The sequence below is a fragment of the Lactuca serriola genome, chromosome 3, assembly GCF_051521515.1.
Source record: "Lactuca serriola cultivar US96UC23 chromosome 3, Lser_US96UC23_V15, whole genome shotgun sequence".
NCBI classification, from domain to species: Eukaryota; Viridiplantae; Streptophyta; class Magnoliopsida; order Asterales; family Asteraceae; genus Lactuca; species Lactuca serriola.
The window spans coordinates 492,944-519,460 of NC_136410.1; the positions used below are offsets into that span (position 1 = coordinate 492,944).

Genomic DNA, 26,517 nt, shown 5'->3' on the forward strand with positions numbered 1-26,517 from the left:
ATTGGCTAGGCCCGATCCCCATTGCTAAGTACATCGAGCCCTTAGGACACATTGGCTAAGCCTGATCCCACGTACCTGAACCCATTGGGATACATTGGCCATGCCTGATCCCCCGTACCTGCATAAGCAACATATAGCACACACGAGCTAACGTAAAGAGAATATAACACAACACGGTGTAGTGAAGAACTCACCTCCAAAAGCAAAGCAATCTCCAAAGCAACTTGGGACTCACGCACACCTTGTTGTCCTTCACACTTCCTAGTAATAATGATTTAAGTTAAGTTTAGTTACTTATTTGCCATAATTATGCAAATAGACTAAGGGGTTAAATTTCAGCTTTCTACATAAAAATTAGGGTCTGTTCAGGACCTGTTTTGCCACCTTAATCTCCATATTTTTCAAAACTGTATCAGATGAAGATAGATCATGTCCTTATCTTTAAAAGTAGTACCTACACACCTTCATACTACTTTTCTACGATTTATGGCGAATTTTACAAAATTGCCTCGCATAACAGATCATTCTAGAGGTACATGGTCGTTTTTACCCTAGTTAGAGACCTTTTTGATTTTTGGTCAAAACTAATGAACTGTAGCGAACTCACATACAAAACTTTGTGCAATGATTTCGACAAAAAATAGTTTTCCATGACCGAGATATGATCTTTCAAAGACAGGGACATATTAGGGTATTTCCAAAAATTCATAGCTTTAGTTTTTTAGGGTTAATTACCCTCTTAAGCCATCAAGACCTAACCAAAATGGCTTAAAACCTGGAAATTAATTTCTTAAAAGTAACTAAAAAAGTGTTGAACTAAAAATACCACTTGGAATTGCAATTCACCACCCATAGTACGTTCTCCAAAAAATGAAATCCCAAAGTGCAATGCTATTAGAAAACATCTCTAGGGTTAGGCTTTTCTCAGGCAATCCTATAACATGAACCACCAAGCACCCCCACTGCCACCACAACAGGGTGGCAGGTGGTCCTCGATAGCATCCATATCAATGGGCATTGATGTTGATTTGAAGATGATGATAGAATAAAAGGAAGAGGATAGAGAGAGATGAGAAACCATTACCTTGGAACCGAAAACTACAAGCCAACCACCTCTGGATCAACCTCTTCTCCTCTTGATGAGTACACTCCCTCGATCACAGCTTCACATTTCACCCCTTCCCCCTCGTTGTTCTCTGTTGAAGTCGTACCCACCAAAATTTACACACAAACCTTTGATACGATGCAAGGAGCTTTCTTGGGCTATTAGGTTTATCCAATATTAAAGAGTTAGACTAAGGCTTAGCAAATATTTTCAAAATTGAATTTATTATGATTAGGAATTACATGAGGAGGCTATGGATCGGATCTCAGCAATAAAAATTTGCTCTTATTGTGGACACAAGGAGTATTGTTACTTATGTTCCTTTCATTACTTGTGAAGAATATGGCAAACATCAGGTATTCCCTTGATGATGTTAATTGATTGATACTTGAGTTTTGCTTTTGTAGTAAACTTCTTAATTTAGATTGTTAATTTCCCCAGGACCCAAAGTTCGATCCAGATTCATCCAACACATATCAACCACTAAAATGTAATGTCAATTGCACCTGTGACTATGAAAGAAAACAATGTGTATACGAATGACAATATGCAGAATGACTCTTCTATCACATATTCTCTCAGTTGGATCACTTGTATGTTTGTTTGCTTCCACTTTCTTCATTTATTTGTTTATTATTATTATATATATATATATATATATATATATATATATATATATATATATATATATATATATATATATATATATATATATATAGGGTTAGGTTAATGTGAGACGGCCTAATTTTGTGAGACCGTGAAACGCATTTTTTTATATTTTATATATTTTTTTAATTTTTTTAGTTAATTCAAGTTCCAAAAATAATATTAAAATTTTTTTTTTTGGATTTTCTCCATTTATTTTGCATTTTAAATTTATTTTTTAGAATATGTACAGTGTAATATTCTATTAGAATATTTCACATATTTTTCAAAAAAAATGGGATTTTTTTTTATTTATTTTTTTTAGTTAATTCAAGTTCCGAAAATAATATTTAAAAAAAGAATTTTTAGATTTTTCCATTTATTTTGCATTTTAAAATTATTTTCTAGAATATGTACAGTGTAATATTGTATTAGAATATTTCACGTATTTTTCAAAAAAAAACGGGATTTTTTTTAATTTTTTTTATTTATATTTATTTTTTTTAGTTAATTCAAGTTCCGAAAATAATATTTAAAAAAAGAATTTTTGGATTTTTCCATTTATTTTGCACTTTAAAATTATTTTTAGATTTGGTCTCTCGGTCTCACAAAATTAGAATGGTCTCAAATGAACCTGAACCTATATATATATATATATATATATATATATATATATATATATATATATATATATATATATATATATATATATATATATATATATATATATATAGCATCTTACTTTAATTTTTTATTTTTAATTGTAGGCAGGTTACTCAGTTGTTGCAGCATGTGTAATAACTCTTCGATTGGACGATAATATTGATATTAATATTAATACTCAACTCTCAACCAATTCAATGTCAATGAGGACAGATAGCATCACAAGCATCACTGTAATTGCTTTTTGTGGTTTCTTATTTTACCGTTAGCTATTGCAATCCTTGCAGCTGCAAATCTTCAATTTAGGCAGGCAAGTTTCTAGTGAATTATAACATTCTAAGTTCAATATCGTTTATTTTTTTTTCTTATTAAGGGATTGTACTTTGAAATAAGTTACTAAATTATAAAATCGGTATTATCTTTTACGTTTATAAATATCCACGTGGTTTTTCTTGCCCGTGGGTCCCAATAATGCCTGCTGTCTGTATTTTTTTAACATATTTCTTTTCACTCAGGTTCGCTTTTGCTTTTGCTTTTGCTATTTGCTATTTCTTTGAATCCAAGTGTTTTTATGGAAAATATGGACCAATTCTTGACATTCGGACAACTTATGCTTATTTACCTGAAGCTGCTTTTATTGCATTTAAGGAGGCTGTAAGATTTCATCTAAAACTATTCTTTCTTTCATAAAAAAACAATCTTTTCTTAATCATCAAGATTTGTTAACTGAATTTTGTAATCTTGGATTCAGGTTCTGAACTCCATAGTGTCAAACAGATCGAAGCACAAGTTACAATGACATTTTCTTTTCTGGTGCTGCCGTGCTGGAAGGTATACTAGTAATTAATATAGATAAATAGTTTATTATATTTATGTAGAAACTAATGTTTAGTTTTTTATTTTTATATTTTAGTGATGCTTCAAAACTCTTGAAAACATTCCCAAATGTTGAAATGGTGTTTGGTAAATGACATGATCTAACACTATCCCTTGAAAACTACTTGCTTAGGGTATACATTTCATTTATTCAGATATTTCCCTTTTCTTTATAATGTATACATTTTCCTAAATTTATTTCTTTTTATTAATATTCTCATTTGTTTCATACATTTAAAAGCACTCAATGGTAAGTGGTGCATATTGCCTATGAGTTTTTCAAATCGGAAAGGATCCAACAACTCTTTTAGGCGGTATTCTTTATTTTCATCATTTTTTTAAACAGAGTATAAAATTTTATATTTTGTTACAGGGATCATTGTGCGCAATTCTTTTGTTATGTATGATTGTGAACATGACAAAATTGGATTTTGGAAAACTAATTGTTCTAATAAGTGGGCAAGACTACACAATTATGGTGCACCCTCATCTAAAGTGTCTCCTTCTCCATCTCCAATGGGGACACCTGGCCATATTTCTCCAGGTAATTTCAAAAATTGTTATTTCTTATAATACCCCTTCTGTATAAAATATAAGCTAGTGCGTTTTTTACCTTGTAGGGTCGAAAGTTGAAAGCCTAGTATTTTATATTTCACTGAATATTAAATATCATTGAGCTTACTGAGTTAACTGCAAAAGGGTTGCATGTTGATATTTAACAAGTATGGTTATATTTTTTAATTCAAAAGTTTTATGTTTATATAATAATTATAACAAATTACTATTTCAGGTTTATTTGTTCGATTTTACATGGGAGGGAAATGAGTCCCTTACAATATGGTCCATTACTCCACCAAAATCTGATGCATATATGTCCAACACAACTGCAACTGTTAGTTATATATATATATATATATATATATATATATATATATATATATATATATATATATATATATATATATATATATATATATATATATATATATATTGCTACCTGGTTCCCAAGTCCAATTTGAATCTTTTCGATTTTGTCGTTTGACTCTCATTATCCCTATCTCCTTGATAGATCAACTTAACTCATCTGGCAGCTCCAAGCGATACGCTACATTCACCAATCTAGTAATTAATCTTGTATGGATCTATACACTGAGGTCCTAATTTTCCTTTCTTATAAACCGAATCACTCATTTTCCATGGCGTGGCTCATATGTTAACCATGTGCGGTAACCAACTACTCCTGCACCATCTGAACCGATTCGCTCATCATGAGCACAATTATATGCATTCCCCAGCACACGATGTCTAATCTTTCCCCAACATGTGGATGTCCTGCACTTCCTAACATGCGACAATTCAGATGGCATCATGTCAATGCAAGAGTGAAAGTTTTTATTATGGGAAATTTTTTTAATAGAGGATACCAATTCCAATTACCCTAAAGTTTAAACCATGTGTTTACTATGACTGTTTGTTCATAGATGGAGCACTGTACTAAGCCGCCACTAAGCATCCATTTCTTTGTAGAACCTTTCCTAAAACTGAGATGTGAATCATATGTCCTTATTAGAGATAATACAAGCTGGCAGCCCGTGTTTGGCTATGCTGCTAGCTAACTCCAAAGTATGAACATAGATCTGACCATAACATGTCAAGTAGCCATGTCTATCCTGATCAATATTCAGAATCTAGCTTGAAACTCTTTCGTATTTGTGTTCTCTTCCAAAAATGCTACATTTTGTGCCTTTTCCAACAATTCAAACAAAGGAGTAAATGATGCATCTCTCCATTGACATCCTAAAGTGGCTCACTATCCGACTTTTGACTAAGAGCATTAGAAACTACATCTACTTTACCGGGATAGTAAAGTATCGAAATCCATAAACATGTCTCATAGCCCAACACCTTGCAAAAATCCCATAACTATAAAATTTATTGTATGTGATTCCAAAACCTACCCTCTAAAGCTGACGATTATTCTTAATTATTCAGACACGAAACCGAGTAGTCTCTTAACAAGGAACTCTACCACTCATAAATGAAAATAATATCTTGATCAACACCTCCAAACATCTTAACGGAGACAACAACTATGTTATCCATCCCTATACCTCCCAACACTCTAGCGACCTTTCTGATAAATCAATGCTTTCGACTACATGAACGAGGCATATCCTATACATTTTGTAGCGATATTTCATCGATACGCCCAAATCATACTCTTACATTATTCCTCTTCGCACCCAAGGTCTCGTACCTTGCACCGATCCATGCATCATGGTAATAAGTTACCATACAATCAAACTAGATAGTATAAACACACGCTCTGTACGTATCAATTGCACACTCATATACCCCTCATTTGTCTCATGACAACATGCCGGTCTTGCCATAATATCAATCGGGCCTGTCTAACTCATGACCAACACCTCAATCGGCCTAAAGGTATAAAACAATCATCCTGTTCACCTGAAAGAATCCAGCCATCGTTCCACATCCTATAACAGTAGTAGCCAAGAACAAAACGAAATATCAAAACCTAGGAACCTAGATGTATCAGATATTTAGACTGAGCTTCGAATCTCTAAGCCTTCATTAAACAAGAACAGGCAAGCGGACCCTCACAATGATCCTAAACCAGAGCCTATCCAAATAATTAGTATGTGAATTAATGTTGATGGATCCAAACACGTGATGAATACTTAATCCAACAAGCTGCACCTGCTAAAGATGAACGAACCCGTGACATTCTTAAATATACAACAAGTGACAATAATAAACCACTCTTGAATTGAATCATTCATCTCTGAGGGTTTTCTACACTTTCTCTTCCCTGCAAGATTCGCCTGAAAAGACTAGAACTTTCAAAAATCTCGAGTAGCCGACTTAAGCCTTCCCTATTATACTGAGGTCTGTACAGTCCTTAGACTGTTTTCTAGATGGGAAACTCTCTCCCATTTGGGATCCAACGGACAATTGATGTTTCTATTGACTGATCGAACCCTAATTATCTTAACTGGACCATAAGGTTTAGATTCTACGTGACTATGCATAATACGGATCTAGGTATAACTTTCTATTTGTGAAAAGATCTCAGAGATTCTCAAGGCAAGCTCCTACAGACTCCCATACAACTGACACATCCTCATCTATCTTCTCTTCTACGTTGTTTCACATATCCACCATGAGTGCTTGCAACTAGACATAATGATATGCCCTACCTACGGCATCACCTTGTACTAATTTTCCTCCACCGCTTGGGTTTGAACTCGGACCTCTTTGTGACGGCAAAAAAACTAAGCATCAACTGTGTCCTCAAAATCCATCTTCACTTTCATAGGCAATTCCCACATTGTTACCAGAGCCAAGTCGATTGGCCACCACTAACTTCTGAGAATGCTACAAAACTCCCACCACAACATCAGATCCCTGCGAAATGTAATCGATCCTAGGAGCAACTCGTTCCCCAGTCGAAATTGGTTTAAGAACATGCGCACAATACAAGATCAAATAGATATTTGTAATTCAAAGGATATACACCATACTCGTATAACTTCCTAACTTGGGCACGCTATAAATTTTACAAGGCTGGCTATTCATACCCAAACATTTGTAATAAGGACAGAATAACCACGCTAACACAAAGAAAACATACTAGCAACATCTCAATTAATGTGATCATAATAATGATCATGGTGACATATCTTCATCTCCAATATGCAATGTTGACTAACATGTCCTCTCTGTATGTGGCTGCCGCATTTAAACTTGCAGGACACGAACACATGGGTCTTCCCACCCTTACCATAGATGTCGTGGTTCTTCTAACCTCTAATTTTTGGCACACCAATGTCAAACCTTCTTGATAGTTGTTAACAAATTCAGGCCTTGTACCCGCTTCCTCCTTCCTAGTTGTATCTCCTAACTAAGCTCTCTTTCCTAAGAAGCCTCCACTATCTCCTCAGGAGTTTGAATGACTGTGACCCACTCCTCGAGCCGGATGACCAATCTATCCGTAATTTGTCTAATGACACCAGATAACTCTTCCAGTAAGGTCTTACGAGATCGCAACAACAATCCCCAAGATCAATTCAGTTTCCAAACATTACTAGTTATAATTCTAAAATATATGAAAACATAACCAAGTCAATATCAATTCGAAAAATCCGTCTCAAACCAGTGTGTACAGTGATGCCTGATCATCCTGTGTACCTGAAATAATATTTTTAAAGGAAAAGGGATAAGCACAAAGCTTAGTGAATTCCACACATACACAGTATAATATCATATCATATAATCCTTACCCCTATACACGGATACAAACGATATCAAAAACATAAACACGCATGCATGTCAAAGAACAAATCAATAACATACATACTCCTACTGGGACACATTGGCTAGGCCCGATCCCCTTTGCTCAGTACATCGAGCCCTTGGTACACATTGGCTAATCCCGATCCCCCGTACCAGAACCCATTGGGACACATTGGACATACCCGATCCCCCTTGCTTAGTTCGTCGAGCCTAGCCTTTGGGACACATTGGCTATGCCCTATCCCCACTCGGATGTGCCGAGTCCTACCATGCATAATCCTCAATACATGAGGGAAAACTACTAGACTCTACCCCGCCTAGTACTACCCGTATAAACAACACATAGCACACATGAGCTAACGTAAAGAGAATATAACACACCACGGTATAGTGAAGAACTCACCTCCAAAAGCAAAGCAATCTAGGACTCACTCACACCTTGTTGTATTTCACACTTCCTAATAATAATGATTTAAGTTAAGTTTAGTTATTGATTTTCCATAATTATGCAAATAGACTAAGGGATTAAATTTTAGCTTTCTACATAAAAATTGGGGTTTGTTCAAGACCTGTTTTGCCCACCTTAATGTCCATATTTTTCAAAACTATATTAGATGAAGATAGATCATGTCCTTATCTTTAAAATTAATACTTTCACACCTTCATACAAATTTTCTACGATTTATGGCGAATTTTACAAAACTGTCTCGCATAACAGATCATTACGGACCAGTCTGGGTAAATGGTCGTTTTTACCCTAGTTAGATGCCTTTCTGGTTTTCGGTCAAAACTAATGAAGTGTAGAGAACTCACATACGAAACTTTGTGCACTAATTTCGACCAAAATGAGTTTTCCATGAACGGGATATGATCTTTCAAGGACTGGGATAGATTAGGGTATTTCCAGAAATTCACAGCTTTAGTTTTTTAGGGTTAATTATCTTAAGCCATTAAGACCTAACCAAAATGGCTTATGACCTGGAAATTAATTTCATAAAAGTAAATACAAAGTTTTGAGCTAAAAATACCACTTGGATTTGCAATTCACCATCCATAGTACGCTCTCCCAAAATGAAATCCCAAAGTGCAATGCTATTAGAAAACATCACTAGGGTTAGGCTTTTCTCATGCAATCCTATAACATGAACCACCAAGCACCACCCAGTGCCACCGCAACAGGGTGGCAGGTGGTCCTCGATGGCAGCCATGTCAGTGGGCGATGATGGTGATTTGAAAATGTTGATCGAATAAAATGAAGAGGATAGAGACAGATGAGAAACCATGCATTACCTTGGAACTGAAAACTACAAGCCAACCACCTCTAGATCGACCTCTCCTCCTCTTGATGAGTACACTCCCTCGATCACAACTTCACATTTCACCCCTTCCTCTGTTGGTGGGCAAGGCTAATCTAACTGTGAAATTTGACAAGGGTATAAGGGGAATAAGATAGCCGAGTGATTACTTTATTGAATGATTGAAAACTGGAACTGTTACACATGCTAAAACAACTAAAACAAAGTAACTTAAATAGGCTAAACTATAACTGAAAGTAGAAAAATAAGCAACGAATCTTTTACTGGGCAGGTGACCCCGTGCCCTTTTATTCTCCTAATTACTGGGTCAGCATTGACTATCATTTCTCCCCCTCAATGTTGACCTTCTTCTTCAGACATTCCACACCTATGAGTGCTCTCATTTCAGCAAATTTGATTCTTGGCATTGCTTTTGTCAACACATCTGCCTTTTGTTGATCTCCACTCACATGCTCCACCTAAATTTGCTCTCTTTCAACACACATACGAATGAAATAATACTTTGTATTTATGTGTTTACTCCTCCCATGGTAAACTGGATTCTTTATAAGTGCAATAGCAGATTGGTTATCCACCAATAGCTTCACCTTTTGAGCTCTTCTTCCAACAAGGTCACTTAACAAATTTCTCAACCATAATCCCTAACAAGCAGCTGCAGTTGCAGCCATGTATTCCGCCTCACACGAGCTTAGAGCAACAGTTTGTTGCTTTTGTGAGGCCCATGTTATCAAATTTCCTGAGAAATAATATGCCACACCTGTGGTTCCTCTTCCATCTTCCCGATCATCACTGTAGCTGCTGTCACTATATCCTACTAACATACCATCACCTCCTCTGCGATACGTTAGGCCAAACTCTGTTGTTCCTTTCACATATCTTAGGGTATGATTTATGGCTACATAATGGGTTTGCTTCGGGTTCTGCATATACCTTCTCATAACACCAATGTTGAAGTTCAGATCAGGTCTTGTATGTACTAGATATCTTAGGCTGCCAACCAATTTCCTGTAGTTTGTTGCATTTACAGGTTCCCCCTGTTCGTCCTTGGTCAGCTTTAACTTGGCTTCCATTGGATATTGTGAGCTGTTACAATCTTCCATTCTTGCCAGTTTTAGAATCTTCCTTGCATACCCCTGTTGTGTGAGCATTATGCCATCCTTCCTTTGAAGTACTTCTATTCCCAGGTAATAGGATAGAAGTCCCAAGTCACTCATATCAAACACATGTTTCATTCTTTTCTTGAATTATAGAATTCCCTTCTCATTTGAACCAGTAACTATAAGGTTATCCACATATACCCCTACGATGAGAATCAAGTTGGGTTTATGTACCTTATAAATCGCTTGTTCTTGAGGACATCTGGTGAAGCCTAGTCCTTTGAGTGACCGGTCTAGCTTCATGTCCCAGGCTCTTGGAGCCTGTCTTAACCCGTACAGATCCTTCCGAAGATGATATACCATATTCTCTTTTCCTTTGACTAAGAACCCTGGTGGCTGAGAGACGTACACTTCTTCCTTGAGGTTACCGTGTAGAAACGCAGACTTGACATCTAAGTAATGTACAAGCCAGTTCTCTTTGGTTGCTAGTGCAAGAATTAGTCGTATAGTTTCCAAACGAGCCACTGGGGCGAAAGCATCTTCAAAATCAATCCCCTTTTCTTGAACGTATCCTTTAGCGACTAACCGGGCCTTGTGCTTAATCACGTTTCCAGCTGCGTCTCTTTTTACCTTAAATACCCACTTTAACCCAATTGCTTTTTGGTCTGGTGGCAATTTGGTCAACACCCAGGTATTGTTTTTCTCGATTGATTTCAGCTCTGCCTCCATAGATAGCTTCCAATATCTTTCAATTGATGCTTCTTCAAATGTTGTGGGTTCATCGTCAATCAACAACAATTCTTGATACTGATGGGTTTTAGCCATAAGAACTTTCCTATGTGCGCATGCAAAACCCTAATGCTTGGATCTAGGCTTTCTAATTAAACATGCTTTGAATCCAAGACTTCTAATGACTATTTAGGTGTAATAACAATATTGAAATAGATCTAGAATCATACCTTTGAATTCCTTGTTGATCTTGTTGTCTTGGAGCTTCTAGAGTCACAATTGTCACTCCTCTAATGGCTTACAAACACCAATTAGCAAGGAGGATGATTTGGGAGAGAGGAGAGGGGAGGAAATCGGCCAGGGTTCTCTTACTTTAGATGAAGTGTCGATTTCCTTATGCCATAGGGTCTATTTATACTTGTAGACTCCTTAAGGGTTACAACCTAAACCTTAATTGGATAATCTTCTCTTAAGGCTATCCAAATCCATTCCTTAGATAACCCCTTGGACGATTTGAAGCTATCCTTAGCTTCTAGAATCCATCCAATTCATATCTATATGGATTTACAGTCTAAAGTTTAACTATCAAACAATTGACAGTTTATACCCTCTTATTTAATTAATCTCTTTAAGTCACCAAATTAATTCCAATTAATTCTATGACTTATATTAATCAAATAACAATATATTATTCTTTATATTATTCTCATAATATACTAATAATATTTACTCTCTCTTAATAAATCATCCTATCAAGTTGCTATGGTGAAGGCAACCCAAAAGGACCATGCACAACCGGGTCAATTACTTGCCTAATATAGTTGCAGCCTTAGACACTATTCCAACAGTCTCCCACTTGGATAAGTCTAGTAACTATATGCACAAGTACAATTCGGTTTGCAATCGTAGCTCTCAAAGACGCTGCCAAACTCTGATCTAATCAATCTTGTCCTTTAGATAAGGGATCGTACAGTTCTCTGTTAGATATCATGCTGACAATCCTATGGAATGGTTAGTCAAGCATTTAGGTTTCTCGATCTCTGATTTATTCGACATAGAACTTAATCGAACACATCAATTCAGTTCTGACCGGGCCCGACACATAAGTTAAATCAAATCATCGAGCGGCCGAGATATCGCTTTTACCTTCTTAGATAGAAGTTACAGATAAACTTCGACTTATATGCATTTACTTATTCAATAATCAACTATACACAACAATGCGTTTTATAACATTGAGTTACCAATGCGTTTTCGCATTATAAATGTACAATCAATTAGCAATTAATAAACCATATATCTAGGTTTCAAAACTATATGATATTATCGTCTTGCGATCACCCTTTTATATCATATTCCATAAGGTGATTCCAGCAAGCACGGGTTTGTTACAATGCTCAAAACCAGTTCATAAGCACTCATGAATGTAGCAACAACCCTTTGATATGTACAATACCATTTAGACAATCTACGCACCAATTCACGACAATCTTCATTCATATCTACTTCCAACACATGAACGATTGTGGACAATTTGAACAATTCGATTATTCCTAATAAACTCAATTATTCTGGAAGTCAAAACATGCAAAGTGAAACAATAGCTAAACAATTAACATAAGATAGTTACATTACTCATAAATAAAACTCCTTTATTTAATCATCAAATGTTACTTACATTTATCTATTACACGTTTCTAATACTATCTAATCTATGCTAATATCACCCTTCAGCCCAATACTCCTAGCATTCTGCAAGTGCTTAACCCTACTCAGTCCCTTCGTAAGCGGATCTGCTGGGTTATCTTCTGATGATATCCTCTTCACTACGAGTTGTCCTTCTTCTACACGATGTCTAATGAAGTGATATTTTCTGTCGATATGTCGTGATCTACCATGATCCCTCGGTTCCTTGGTCAAGGCAACCGCTCCTTCGTTATCACAGAAAATCTCCATGGGCTCCTTTATGGCAGGTACAACTCCAAGATCATCGATGAAGTTCTTCAGCCATATTGCCTCCTTCGACGCTTCGCTCGCTGCAATGTACTCTGATTCGCACGTTGAATCAGCTACGGTTTCCTGCTTGGAACTTTTCCATGTCACTGCTCCTCCATTCAGGGTAAAGACCTAGCCCGACTATGAACGGTAGTTGTCCCTTTTGATTTGAAAGCTGGCGTCACTATACCCTCGCACCTTCAAGTCATCACTCCCTCCGAGGACTAAGAACCATTCCTTTGTCCTCCGAAGGTACTTAAGGATATTCTTCAACGCAATCCAATGTGCTCTGCCAGGATTCCCTTGATATCCGCTAACCATGCTCAAAGCGAAGGCTACATCAGGGCGAGTACAAGTCATAGTGTACATGATTGAGCCAACTGTGGAAGCGTATGGAACTCGGCTCATTTCTGCTATCTCAGCTTCGGTACTCGGACTTTGAGTCTTACTCAACTTGGCATTACTTTGTATCGGTAATTCTCCCTTCTTCGAGTTTTCCATACTAAAACGTTTTAGTACCTTCTCCAAGTAAGTGTTCTGACTAAGTCCAATTAGTCTCTTACTTCTTTCTCTTACTATCCTTATTCCCAAAATGTAAGAAGCCTCTCCGAGGTCCTTCATAGCGAAGCACTTCCCGAGCCAGGACTTAACCTCCTGCAGAGTCGGGATGTCGTTTCCTATGAGTAATATGTCATCGACATATAGAACGAGGAAGCTTACTATACTCCCAATGGCTTTGACATATACACAAGACTCATCTTCGCTTCGTACAAATCCAAACTCTTTGACTTTCTCATCGAAGCAAAGATTCCATCTGCGAGACGCTTGCTTAAGTCCATAAATGGACTTCTCAAGCTTACACACTTTATTCGGATGTTTCGGATCCACAAACCCCTCTAGCCGAGCCATGTAAACATCCTCAGCCAACTTTCCGTTAAGGAATGCGGTCTTGACATCCATTTGCCAAATCTCATAATCATGAAATGCGACAATTGCTAGCATCACTCTAATAGATTTTATCTTCGCAACTGGTGAGAAGGTCTCATCATAGTCAACTCCAGGAGTTTGAGTAAAGCCCTTCGCAACCAATCGCACTTTATATGTGTGTATGTTTCCATCCACGTCGGTCTTTTTCTTGAAGATCCATTTGCACCCAACGGTCTTACGTCCGGGCACATAATCAACCAAATTCCAAACTTGGTTATAATACATGGATTGGATCTCGCTATCCATTGCCTCTTTCCATTTCGCAGACTCCGGGCCTGCCATGGCTTCCTTATAGCTATTAGGTTCATCAAGATTTATTAGTGTACCATCACTAATATACGTGTCCCCTTCGGTAGTAATATGAAAACCATAAAACTGGGGTAGAACTCTAACTCTATCGGAACGTCTAAGAGGTAAGGATTCGTCAATCGGTTCAACCGGAGTTTCCTCCTCAGGTTGAGTGCCAGTGGTAGAGGTTCCTTCATCTATCGACTCTTGAATCTCTTCAAGCTCGATTTGCCTCCCATTGTCTCTTTGGCTTATGAGTTCTCGCTCTCGGAAAACTCCTCTCCTCGTAACGAAGACAACATTGTCCTTCGGTCTATAGAAGAGATATCCAAAGGATGTCTGCGGGTAGCCGATGAAAATACATCGCTCACTTCGGGGTTCGAGCTTGTTGTGAGTATCTCGTCTTACGAAAGCCTCGCAACCCCAAACCTTGATATGTGCCAACGAGGTAGCCTTCCCTGTCCACATCTCGTGAGGTGTTTTGGCAACCTTCTTAGTAGGGACTCGGTTAAGGATATGGGCGACAGTCTCAAAGGCATACCCCCCAAAAGAGATAGGTAGTGAAGCACGACTCATCATAGAGCGAACCATATCCAATAAGGTTCGATTACGCCTTTCTGCCACACCATTCAACTGCGGTGTCCTAGGAGGCGTCAATTGCGAAACTATTCCACACTCCTTGAGATAATCGTGGAATTCAAGACTTAGGTACTCTCCTCCTCAATCAGATCGAAGCATCTTGATTTTCCTGCCCAATTGATTCTCCACTTCATTCTTGAACTCTTTGAACTTTTCAAAAGTTTCTGACTTTTGCTTGATTAAATAGATATACCCATATCTACTATAATCATCGGTAAAAGTCACGTAGAAGCGGTTCCCATCCTTCGTGGTTGATCTAAACGGTCCACATACATCGGTATGTATTAAGTCCAATAGACCCTCACCCCTTTCACACGTACTCGTGAAGGGTGATTTAGTCATCTTTCCAAGTAAACAAGACTCGCATGTGTCATCTTCCCTAAGGTCGAATGACTCCAACACTCCATCCTTTTGGAGTTGGGCTATGCGTTTCTTGTTGACATGTCCAAGACGACAATGCCACAAGGATGCTTTATCCATACTAGTGGAAGAATCTATATTCAAAACATCATTTCCTAAGTTATCAACAATCATAACAGTTTCATAAATTCCTTTACATGGTATAGCTTCAAAGTAAAAGACACCATTTAGATAAGCTAAAATAGAACCATTCTCATTATTAAAAGAAAATCTAAAACCTTGTCTATATAAACCATGAAGTGAAATGATGTTTCTAGCCATTTCTGGCGAATAGCAACAATTGTTCAAATCTAAACATAAATTATTCCTAAGCACTAAGGAATACACTCCAATCTTGGTCACAGGAGACGATCTTCTGTTCCCCATGATTAGATTGATTCTTCCTTGCTCCACATCCCTACTTCTTCTTAGTCCCTGTACATTAGAACAAATGTGATAACCACAACCGGTATCAAGAACCCAAGAAATAGCATGATTAGAATTGTTAGATTTGATTGTATATATACCTGCGAAAGATGGCTTGATCTTTCCTTCCTTGATGGCTTGCAGGTATTTCGGGCAGCTTCTCTTGCAATGTCCTATCTGGTGGCAGTGGTGGCACTCTGCCTCCTTCGGGTTAGGTCAGGGCTTAGCGGGATCAAATTTGGTCCCACTAGAAGAGGCACCGTCTCGGGCTTTAACCTTGCGATAGTTCTTAGACGAAGCCTTCCTCTTCTTTCCCTTTCCTTGACCAATAGCCAAGACAGGAGCAGCGGGTGGATTGGGAGTTGGTGCAACAGACTTGTCTTTGAATTTGCTCTCAGCGACCCTCAAGAGACCTTGGAGTTTGCTTAGGGTGACCTCTTCTTTGTTCATGTGGCAGGTCATCCTAAATTGATTGTACATCGGAGGCAAAGAGTGAAGCACCATGTCGATCGCCAAGTCTTCCCCAAAGTCAACATTTAACTTGCGAAGGCGGTCGACATACCTTTGCATCTTTTGCAGGTGCACGGTAAGAGATTCTCCATGACCCATCTTAGTGGAAATCATGTTAGTGAAAATCTCATAACGCTCTTGTCTCGCGTTTTGGTGATATCTCTCCAATAAGTCTTGATGCATCTCGTACGGGTACATGTCCTCGTAGGAATTTTGGAATTCGGAGTTCATGGTGGCTATCATGATGCAATGTACCTTCGTTGCATCTCGCTCATGAGTTTCAAAAGCGGTAATTTCAGCCGGAGTAGCAATTTCAGGGTTGATTCTCGAGCTTCTCATCGAGGACATACTCCTTATCCTCATAGCGAGCAATGGTGCGAATGTATCTTATCCATTCGCTAAAGTTCATTCCATCGAAGGTGACCTTTTGGCAAAGGCTCATCAACGTGAAAGAACTAGCAGCAGCGTTGTTTGCGTTCGACATCTACAAATAGAAAGGACAAAGATAGATTAGAATATGAATCCCTAATTATCACCCAATAAGAAAATTAGGGCTAGGATCCAACAATATCATTTACATATTAGAAAAGGGATGCCGTAATCTAACATGCAAATAAATTGAAGGTAAGTGAATGACGATTCACTAATTCTCCACCATAAAACCTAACTATTAGTTCTAAATGTATTGAGAATTCCTAGGTTCGGATGAGATTCATTGAAACTATTCAATAGCATGTTTAAATCTCGATATGCCCCTCTAGTTTGTGACTGGGATACCAAGGATCACAAAGCGGGTGTGAATTACCATGCAAATTCACATGGTGCCTTCATTGTAACGATCACCTATTCGATGTGCCGGTAAACCACACACGCTCCATCGAACTATGATAAACAATGAATCACCCTTTGCCATCTTTGCTTAGAACCAATTAGTGTGCCGGTAAACCACACACGCTCCACTAACTTCTTAGCAAGGGTGCAAAGTGTAATTTCATGGGATTGCATCAATTCACTTTTCCTAAAGTAAGTAATATTGGGAAATTTTAAAATATGTGTAGTTACTTTGTATTTCCTATTATACTTTTAATGAGAGGATGAGGTTGCCCTATCCTACCCGTTCGGCTAACGACCCTCCACCGATCAAGCAAGCGGTGGGTGTGAGTGTACACCCATTAAGCGCCATTTTATAGGCCGCAACCTTATACCCACCTTATAGATCGGCTTCGTGAATGAGGTCTACTAACGTTAAGACTAGCATTTTAGTTATACATATATATATATATATATATATATATATATATATATATATATATATATATATATATATATATATATATATATATATATATATTAATCTTGTAATATTATATTAGTATAGGGTTGTTATTTTAAACATTTTAAAATCTAGGGTTTGAAATTTAAATTGTCTAAATTAAAACTTTTAATTACAAAATATAAATTTCTAAACTTGAGGACAAGTTTTAAACATTTCAAACATGGAGGATCAAATAAAAAATAATTTTAATTAACAATTAATTTCCTAATTATCTATATTTGATTTATTTAAGATTTCTTGCAAGATAATTACCAAAATAATCAAAATAATTAATTATTTATCATATAAGGAAATTAAATATTTTATTAGTTGATAAATATCTTTAATTAGATTAAGATAATAGTCATATATATCAAAAAATCGGATTAGGGTTGATCTAATATGATTAAGGTAAGTTTCCATAAGATAATCATGAAGAAATCCCGAATCTGGCCATTCCTGACGCTTGGACTCGCCGAGTGCACCAAGTGACTCGCCGAGTCAAGCCAACTCGCCGAGTCCACTATGGAACTCGCCGAGTCCATGACTCAGAAACAAAAAAATCGAATTTTGCAGTTTAGTTTCAGACAATTAAGCAACAATTTAATGAAAACCAAGCTAGGCTCTAATACCACTGATGGGTTTTAGCCATAAGAACTTTCCTATGTGCGCATGCAAAACCCTAATGCTTGGATCTAGTCTTTCTAATTAAACATGCTTTGAATCCAAGACTTCTAATGACTATTTAGGTGTAATAACAATATTGAAATAGATTTAGAATCATACCCTTGAATTCCTTGTTGATCTTGTTGTCTTGGAGCTTCTAGAGTCACAATTGTCACTCCTCTAATGGCTTACAAACACCAACTAGCAAGGAGGATGATTTGGGAGAGAGGAGAGGGGAGGAAATCAGCCAGGGTTCTCTTACTTTAGATGAAGTGCCGATTTCCTTATGCCATAGGGTCTATTTATACTTGTAGACTGCTTAAGGGTTACAACCTAAACCCTAATTGGATAATCTTCTCTTAAGGCTATCCAAGTCCATTCCTTAGATAACCCCTTGGACGATTTGAAGCTATCCTTAGCTTCTAGAATCCGTCCAATGCATATCTATATGGATTTCCAGTCTAAAGTTTAACTATCAAACAATTGACAGTTTATACCCTCTTATTTAATTAATGTCTTTAATTCACCAAATTAATTCCAATTAATTCTATGACTTATATTAATCAAATAACAATATATTATTCTTTATATTATTCTCATAATATACTAATAATATTTACTCTCTCTTAATAAATCATCCTATCAAGTTGCTATGGTGAAGGCAACCCAAAAGGACAATGCACAACCGGGTCAATTACTTGCCTAATATAGTTGCAGCCTTAGACACTATTCCAACAGATACAACCTCCGTACCTTGTCATCACTCATTCTCTCGGTATTCTGGTAGATTTCATTAATCGAGTGAAATCCCTTTACTGGGGTATCATTGAATGAGGCCACTGACCCACCATCTTCATAATTTCTTGAGGATTGACCTGAAGGTGTTGCTCGCAACCCATCTCCAGGTGAGGTTACCAAAGGCGATTCTTCAACAGGTAAATTACCTGTTCCAAGCTCAGAAACAGGCGAGTAATTGTTAGTCGGTGTCGAAGGGGTTAAGATCACATCATCTGGAGGTTGCTGTTCTTAGGCCGGCTGTAGTTGGGTTGTATCTTGGACTAAAACATTAGTCCAATAACGTGTGGTAAGTGGCTCTCCAATTATTTCTTCATTCCAGGCCCACGATTTTGATTCATCAAAGACAACGTCCCTTGCTATTACAATTCTCCGACTTCTGGGATTGTAAGGTCGATATCCCTTTGTTCCTTCTTCAATTCCGAAGTGAATCATAGTTTCACTTCGATCGCTTAGCTTGGTTAAGCCACACAATTTCTTGACAAACCCTATGCACCCAAAAACCTTAAGGTGTGCGATTGAAGGTTTAGGACCCTTCCAGGCCTCATACGGAGTCGCATCTTTGAGCGCATTCGTGCCAATTCTGTTCAACAGGTACACCGAATGACGTACAGCTTCACCCCAAAACTGATCCGATATCGTCATGGCTTTGAGTAAGGACCTTGTCATCTCCAAAATCGTTCGATTGTGTCGTTCCACGATGCCATTTTGCTGGGGCGTGTGTGGAGTCATCATTTGACGTCGTATGCCAGCCTTTTCACAAACATTCAAGAATTGAATCGAGTTAAACTCACCCCCTCAGTCGGCTCTCAACATCTTGATTTTATAATCGCTTTCTTTTTCAACCTGTAACTTGAATTTCTGGAACATTTCAAAGGCTTCGTCTTTGGTTTTGATCAGGTACACCCACATGTATCGTGAATAATCATCGACAATTAGTAAGAAGTACTGATTGCCACCCTTTGTTGCAGGTGTGATGGGTCCACAGAGGTCCGTGTGTACCAATTGGAGCGGTTCCTTAGCTCTCCATTGGGCCGCTTTTGGAAAACTTTGCCTAGGTTGCTTAGCTACCATACACCCTTCACACACCTGTGCTGAATGAGATATGAGAGGCATTCCTGACACCATCTGCTTCTGTGTCATTTCTTCCAACATTCGGAAATTCGTGTGGCCCATTCGTGCATGCCATAGCCATGAGTCATCAATCATACTCACAGGCAAACACGTAGGCTTCCCAGGTGTGAGTTTTATCTTATATAGTCTATTTCTTAACCTCTGTACCTTCATGATCAAACGACCAGCTTCATCGTACATCTTTAGAAATTCTTCCTTCATTCCTATATCATATCCTTCCTCTGTCATCTGGCCCAAACTGATTATGTTGCTGTGTAAGGCCGGGATATAATACACATTAGGAATGATGAATTGATCACCATTCTTGCAATCGAATAACAGAATGCCTTTCCCTTTGATAGGAACCTTAGAGCCGTCCCCAAATCGCACCTGTCAAGTCACATCATGTGGTTGCTAGCCCCGTTGTCCAGATACAACATGTTCTCATCGTCTATTTCTTTTTGCTGGTTCGGATACACCTTTTCTTCATTCAGTAGAATCATGCTTATACTTTCTTCTCCATGTACAGTTAACAGCAAAGCAGGTCCATCTTCATCTGCAGCTAAGTTCACCTCATGATCTTGCTGCTTCTTGGCTTTACATTCGGAAGCATAGTGGCCAAGTTCTTTACACTCAAAGCACTATATATGACTTTTGTCACGAGGCTTCCGGTTGGAACTCCCTACTTCTTGTCGTGAATTACCACCCCAGCGTCCACCTCTGCCACGCGTCGAACCCCGACCACGTGAGTTGCCTCTTCCTCCCCTGTCACTATTTCTTCCTCTTCCACGACCACCCGTCGTCTTTGACTTGCTTGGGCTTCGATGACTTGAGGAGCCCTCCGACTTTGCAAGTAACAAAGCATTATCACCACCTGAGTTTGCCTTCCGGAGTCGGAGTCGATCCTCATAAGCCTTTAAGTGCCCAATTGCCTCCTCGAATGACATGGACTCCATGTCGGAGCTTTGTTCAATTGAAGCCACAAGATTGATAAATCTTTCCGGGACAGTGTCGAATAGCTTCCTCACCAGTTCTTTATCTTCCAGAATTGCCCCTGCACTCCTAAATTTTTGAGAACATGGCCAATATCCTCCCTACATAATCATCTATGGTCTCTGTGTCTTTCATTTGAAGTCCTTCAAATTCACTTTTCAACACCCGTAGTCTTGCTTTCTGGACTCGTTCCGTACCCACATACTGTGACTTTAGAGAGTCCCACACTTCTTTGGCTGTCTTCTTTTTGGCAGATTGTGCAAGCATCTCTTCCGGGATCGATTGAAAGATGAAGGCTCGAGCTTGCTTGCTCCTTTTCTCGTCCACAACCACACCGGTTGGTGGCTCGATGGCATCCCATAATCCATGGGCATCCATAATGGCTTCCATCTTAATCGACCATGTATTGTAAATTTGATGAGGTAAGCATCAGGCATTGAAGGGGGTATGGGCTGTCTTTGGGTGGATTGGATGTTGAAGCTACTGTCATGGTATCGTATCTAATGATCTTGGGCATACACACGATCAGAACCTTGAATCTCTGATACCACTTGTTGGTGGGCAAGGCTAATCTAACTGTGAAATTTGACAAGGGTATAAGGGGAATAAGATAGCCGAATGATTACTTTATTGAATGATTGAAAACTGAAACTGTTACACATGCTAAAACAGCTAAAACAAAGTAACTTAAATAGGCTGAACTATAACAGAAAGCAGAAAAATAAGCAACGGATCTTTTACTGGGCAGGTGACCACATGCCTTTTTATTCTCCTAATTAGTGGGTCAGCATCGACTATCATCCCCTTCGTTGTTCTCTGTTGAAGCCGTACCCTCCAAAACTTACACACAAACCTTAGATACGATGCAAGGAGCTTTCTTGGGCTATTAGGTTTATCCAATATTAAAGAGTTGGACTAAGGCTTAGCAAATGAACCGATTGTAGCCTTAAACACGTCCAAAAGATGGGCTTAAAATAGAAATTACTCAATTAGTCCCCAGTTTAATCCATAATGACAAAACAACCCCCTTAAACCAAATCCTATGCATCCATAAGTTCCTGAACTGGCAGTTTCTGTCATTCCTTTAGAAAATGGTTACAAAACCACAAAAAAACTCATTTCTTAATTATTATTTTATTATTAGTTATTACCAATCTTAATTATTTTAAGCATTAATTATTGTTAAACTTAATTATGTATTTGTATTTATACCGATATCCCTTTATTCAATTAACAAGAAAAGAAAAATAAAAATATCGGAAATTGGCATGCTAAAAGAACCATAGCATGGAACCAGAGTCTATTATATATTATATTGGTATAATATTAAAATCTGTAAGCATGAATGCATGCATGCATGGGCTTTCTTCTGATTACTTTAGGTGCAACACCCTATACATGTGAATGTGATACTTTATTGGATAGGATCACAAAGGAAACCATGAGTCGACTTCTAATTAAGACTTCAACGGAGGCATTTGTGTGTATTTACGTAGTAATGTAATGAAAAATGTCATATCAATTTTTGTCTATTTTTTTTTTTTTTCAACCCACAACATACAGAAATCTTATATTTATCAACCATGTCACATCAATTTTTGTCTATTTTTTTTTCTTTATTTTTTCAACCCACAACATACAGAAATCTTATATTTATCAACCATTCAACCCACTCAATTAAAAAAATACAAAACAACTAAGGTACAAGTTTTAAAACACATGGTACAAGAGAAAACGAGAGAGAGAAAGTAGAGAGAGATGATAAAGTGGGTTAGTGAAACCAATTAAACAACTCGTTGAAACGGGAGTGGTATCGACGGTAATTCTATTGCTAATTAATATTTTACCTTGATTGTTTTGTATTTTTTTTAAATTGAATGGGATAAAAAAAATAGGGATAAAAGAAAAAAAAATGATGTGACATGGGTTCAATGGGTTGGGTGGGAATGACTCCTTCCTCCCTTGAGGCTTCAATTTGTCCAATAGTTTTTCCAATAGTTGGCAGTGGGTTGGGAGGAAAAGACTCTCTTCTTGCTTAAGGCTTCAATTTTCCTATAGTTTGTGGACGTCAATAGAGAATGGAATCCAAGTTCGTGATCGAAGCTTATCGGATGTATATTGACATTGAAGGGATGTATCCTCCAATTAGGTCTTTAATGATCTTGAAGTAAGTTTTCCATTTTTTTTTTTGACTTCGACAATAAAGCCAACACCGTTTTCACTACACAGATAAACTCTCAAAATTCATGTTTCACAAGATTTTTTTTTTCACCTACCTATTGTTCGTCTAAATGCTTAAGTGAATGCATTAAATCTTGAGGTCTGTTGAAGTTCTTGATTTTTATGTTTGTTTCGGTTATATAAATGACTCTTAGTTCATATATATGTTTTGTTATATATGATTTATTTCTCACAACTTTTTCTTCGGTTTCATAGCTTTTTTTGTTTTTTAATAAGATTTTGTTGTGACATAGTCAACTAGTGCTTACAAGGCTAGGAATTGCAGCTCCACCTCCTGCTTATGTACTTAGCATAGGTATTGGTTGGCATGTGAGTTCTTATTATATAAAAAAGATCAACTTTTTAAGGTCCAAAGATTGAAATCTTGAAAGTGAAATTTGTTTTTATCAGGGAATAGGTTTGCTTCCAGATCGACTTTATGGAACTGGAACTAGATCCACAGTGTCCGTGTAAGAACCATTTGATGCTATTAGAATGGAAATTGACATTTTTTTTTTCATTTAAATGCATAATTAGACATCTAACAACTAATGTGTGGAATTGCCTATAAGTTTATGAAATATATGTAACTGCGTAGACTTGTATTTGATATTAATTGGCAACTTTATGAACTATGGAAAGTTTGCATGAAAGCACATTGCCTATATGAAAAAGTGTTTTTAACTTTTAAAATTTAGTTTTAATAAAATATGAGAACTTTCTTTTATAAGAACAAGTTTGAAAAATCATCTTATTTCAGTGAAAATATGGGTCTTCTTGGATCATCCAGAGTTGGGAGTCGAAGGTGCTGTTTGTTTTTCCGAAGTGAATCTGTCTGAAGTCTGTGGACCACCTCTGCAGCCCTCTGCAGCAGAAGAGGTGGATCAAAGTGCTGCAGACTGTAATGAGAAGCATGTTTGTTTTTTTAACGTCTGCAGACTGCTGCAGATATTAAAAAATTTAAAATAAAGTAATTTAATAAACCAAAAAATAGTTTGTTAATACCAAAAATTTAATAATTGTAGTCTTAAAACATTGAAATAAAATTCAAACAACGAAATTAGTCTTACAATAACATTTTTAAATAAAATTCATACAACCAAACTTTAATAATTTTCATTCCATATTTTGCATCAATTGTTCGGCAATTTCATCCCGTAACTGGCTCATATATTCACGGTCCGCAGCAGTACCATGTGTTGGAATCTCATCTTCATCATTATCAACGACCGCATTGTTATTCCGAACCGAGACATTTGGTTCATCATATCATGCAAAAAACTCATCACGTAGTCCCTCTCTTCTTATAAAATTATGAAGCGCAAAACATGCTAGGGTAATGTTTCGTTGTGTAACCAACGAGAATGGTGCCATCATCTTCAGTATAGGGAATCGTGCTTTCAAGACACCAAAAGCACGCTCAATGACATTCCGAAGTTTTGCGTGTCCATGGTTAAATTTTTCTTTATTCGTTAATGCACGTCTTCGACGGAAATCTCCAAGCCAATACCTAACATTACGGTACGGTGCCATAAAACCTCGAATGTTTGCATAGGTGGCATCACAAAGATAATATTTATCTGTAAAAAAACAAAAAAAAAGTCATTTATTTTTAAATAAAGATAAAACTATTTAAATAACCATAAATTTACCTGGAGGTGGAAGCGGGAATGGTGCATGTGGATTTGCTAATGCTTTTGATAAAATTCAAGAATCGTGTGCTATCCCTTCCCAACCGGCAACAACAAACGTAAACATCATGTTAAAGTCACATATTGCCAATACATTTTGGTAACAATCGCCTTTTCCCCTACTTCTATATAAATCCTGTTTGTTTGCAGGGACAACAGCATGTATCAAAGTGCCATGAAGTGCACCAACTGCTCCCTTGAACACCCGCCGTAGCCTCCTATTATGTCCCAGAATGTTTGGATTCGGATTAAAAGATGTTGGTACTATAATGTCATGTGCGAAAAGCAACATTTTGTCCAACACTTCATGAAAAAACTTATGAATTGTTTGCTTTGAGTGTTGAAATCTCCGCTTGATAATCACATAACGTTGGTTATGACCGATCATCATAAAAAACATAGCCATCTTCTCCTCAACCGACACATGTTTGCTATCCTTTAACGCGTAGTTTACTCTAAAATGAGCACATAGCCGGACAAATGATTCACGAGACATGCGTAGCACTTCAAGACATTGTAGAGGATTACAGTGAAGTAACTCTAACGTAAATTCATGTCCTGTCATTTCCGAATCGTTGTCCCGCACTCGTTTGACACCCCTCTTCCAAAAGTAGCGGACGTACAAATACATAAGAATTATGAGTAGTATCTTTTTGTCGTGATCCATTACAAACCTATTAATCAAGAAAACATATAATAACATAAGATAATAATATAACATAAGATAATAACATAAGATAATAATAGTAACATAAGATAATAATATAACATAAGATAATAACATAAATCTCAAGTACCAAAAAAATATAACATAAATTTCAAGTACCAAAAAAATATAACATAAATTTCAAGTACCAAAAAACATATCATAAATCCCAAGTAACAAATAACCAAATAACATTCAAGTACCAAATAACCAAATAACATTCAAGTACCAAAACATATCATAAATCCCAAGTAGCAAATAACCAAATAACATATAAACTTAACGAACAATCTTTCCATCCTTTAAAACTCCTAAACTTGTAGCTGTCATCTCGATCCATCCTCTTAATATTTGTGGATCATTAGGCAAATTTACCCACATCTCTCTAATATTCATGGTCCCTCCAAAAATGTGATACGCAGCAAATCGTATAGGGTCTATTGGGTCTAACTCGAGCAACTCAAGCTTCTCTAAACACTGGGGAATTGTTGGCCCTTGAGTCAAATGGCATAGAGCTTTTTGCATCTCCAGTGCTAAATCATCAGCAGTAATAGAAGCTTTAGGCGAGGCACAAGAAGGTGGATCAGGTGAGGCACTAGGAGCTCGAGGTCTAGGAGTTGAGGGTTTAGCCCTTTTGTTGGGGTTACCAGAAGGTGAAGCAGCATAAGGTGAATCAGCAGAAGGTGAAGCAGCAGAAGGTGGAGTCTGAGTAAAATGTTCACTTGTATGATTGGAAAAAAAATCATCTTCATCTATGTTAATGGAAGGGGCGTCCAAAAGCTGTAATGGTGCGCCATGGAAAGAAGATGATCCCGATGGTGTTTGGGATGTGGCATAGTTGAGATTACCAGATGCACTGCTTCCATCAAAGAGTTCTGCACAAAGCTCTGGAAACAATAATGGGACGGTTTTCAAAGAAGCGGCTTTCGGATGTCCCTAAACGCAATCAATGTAACATAAGATAATAATATAACAAAATACATATAAATGTGTGTGTGTGTGTATATATATATATATATATATATA

The 26,517-nt window shown here is 37.4% G+C and overlaps 1 protein-coding gene and 1 pseudogene across 1 annotated transcript; both read right to left on the reverse strand.

Moving 5' to 3' along the window:
• Positions 1-9,563: 9,563 nt before the first annotated feature.
• Positions 9,564-10,154, reverse strand: LOC145094200 (secreted RxLR effector protein 161 pseudogene; annotated as a pseudogene).
• Positions 10,155-24,363: 14,209 nt separating this feature from the next.
• LOC145094201 (uncharacterized) lies at positions 24,364-25,350 on the reverse strand. The gene is made up of 2 exons (XM_079032504.1): positions 24,831-25,350; positions 24,364-24,674 (listed from the first exon to the last, which is right to left on the reverse strand). The coding sequence occupies exons 1-2, from the start codon at positions 25,348-25,350 to the stop codon at positions 24,364-24,366; spliced, it is 831 nt and encodes a 276-aa protein (XP_078888630.1).
• Between the last annotated feature and the right edge of the window lie 1,167 nt (positions 25,351-26,517).

Excerpts from the sequence above, each read along its gene's own strand:
- LOC145094201 (XM_079032504.1), bottom strand. The coding sequence starts at position 25,350 with ATGACAGGACATGAATTTACGTTAGAGTTACTTCACTGTAATCCTCTA. Across the intron at positions 24,675-24,830 it reads GTTTACGTTTGTTGTTGCCG|ATAAATATTATCTTTGTGAT; the intron begins GTTGGGAAGGGA and ends GTTTTTTTACAG.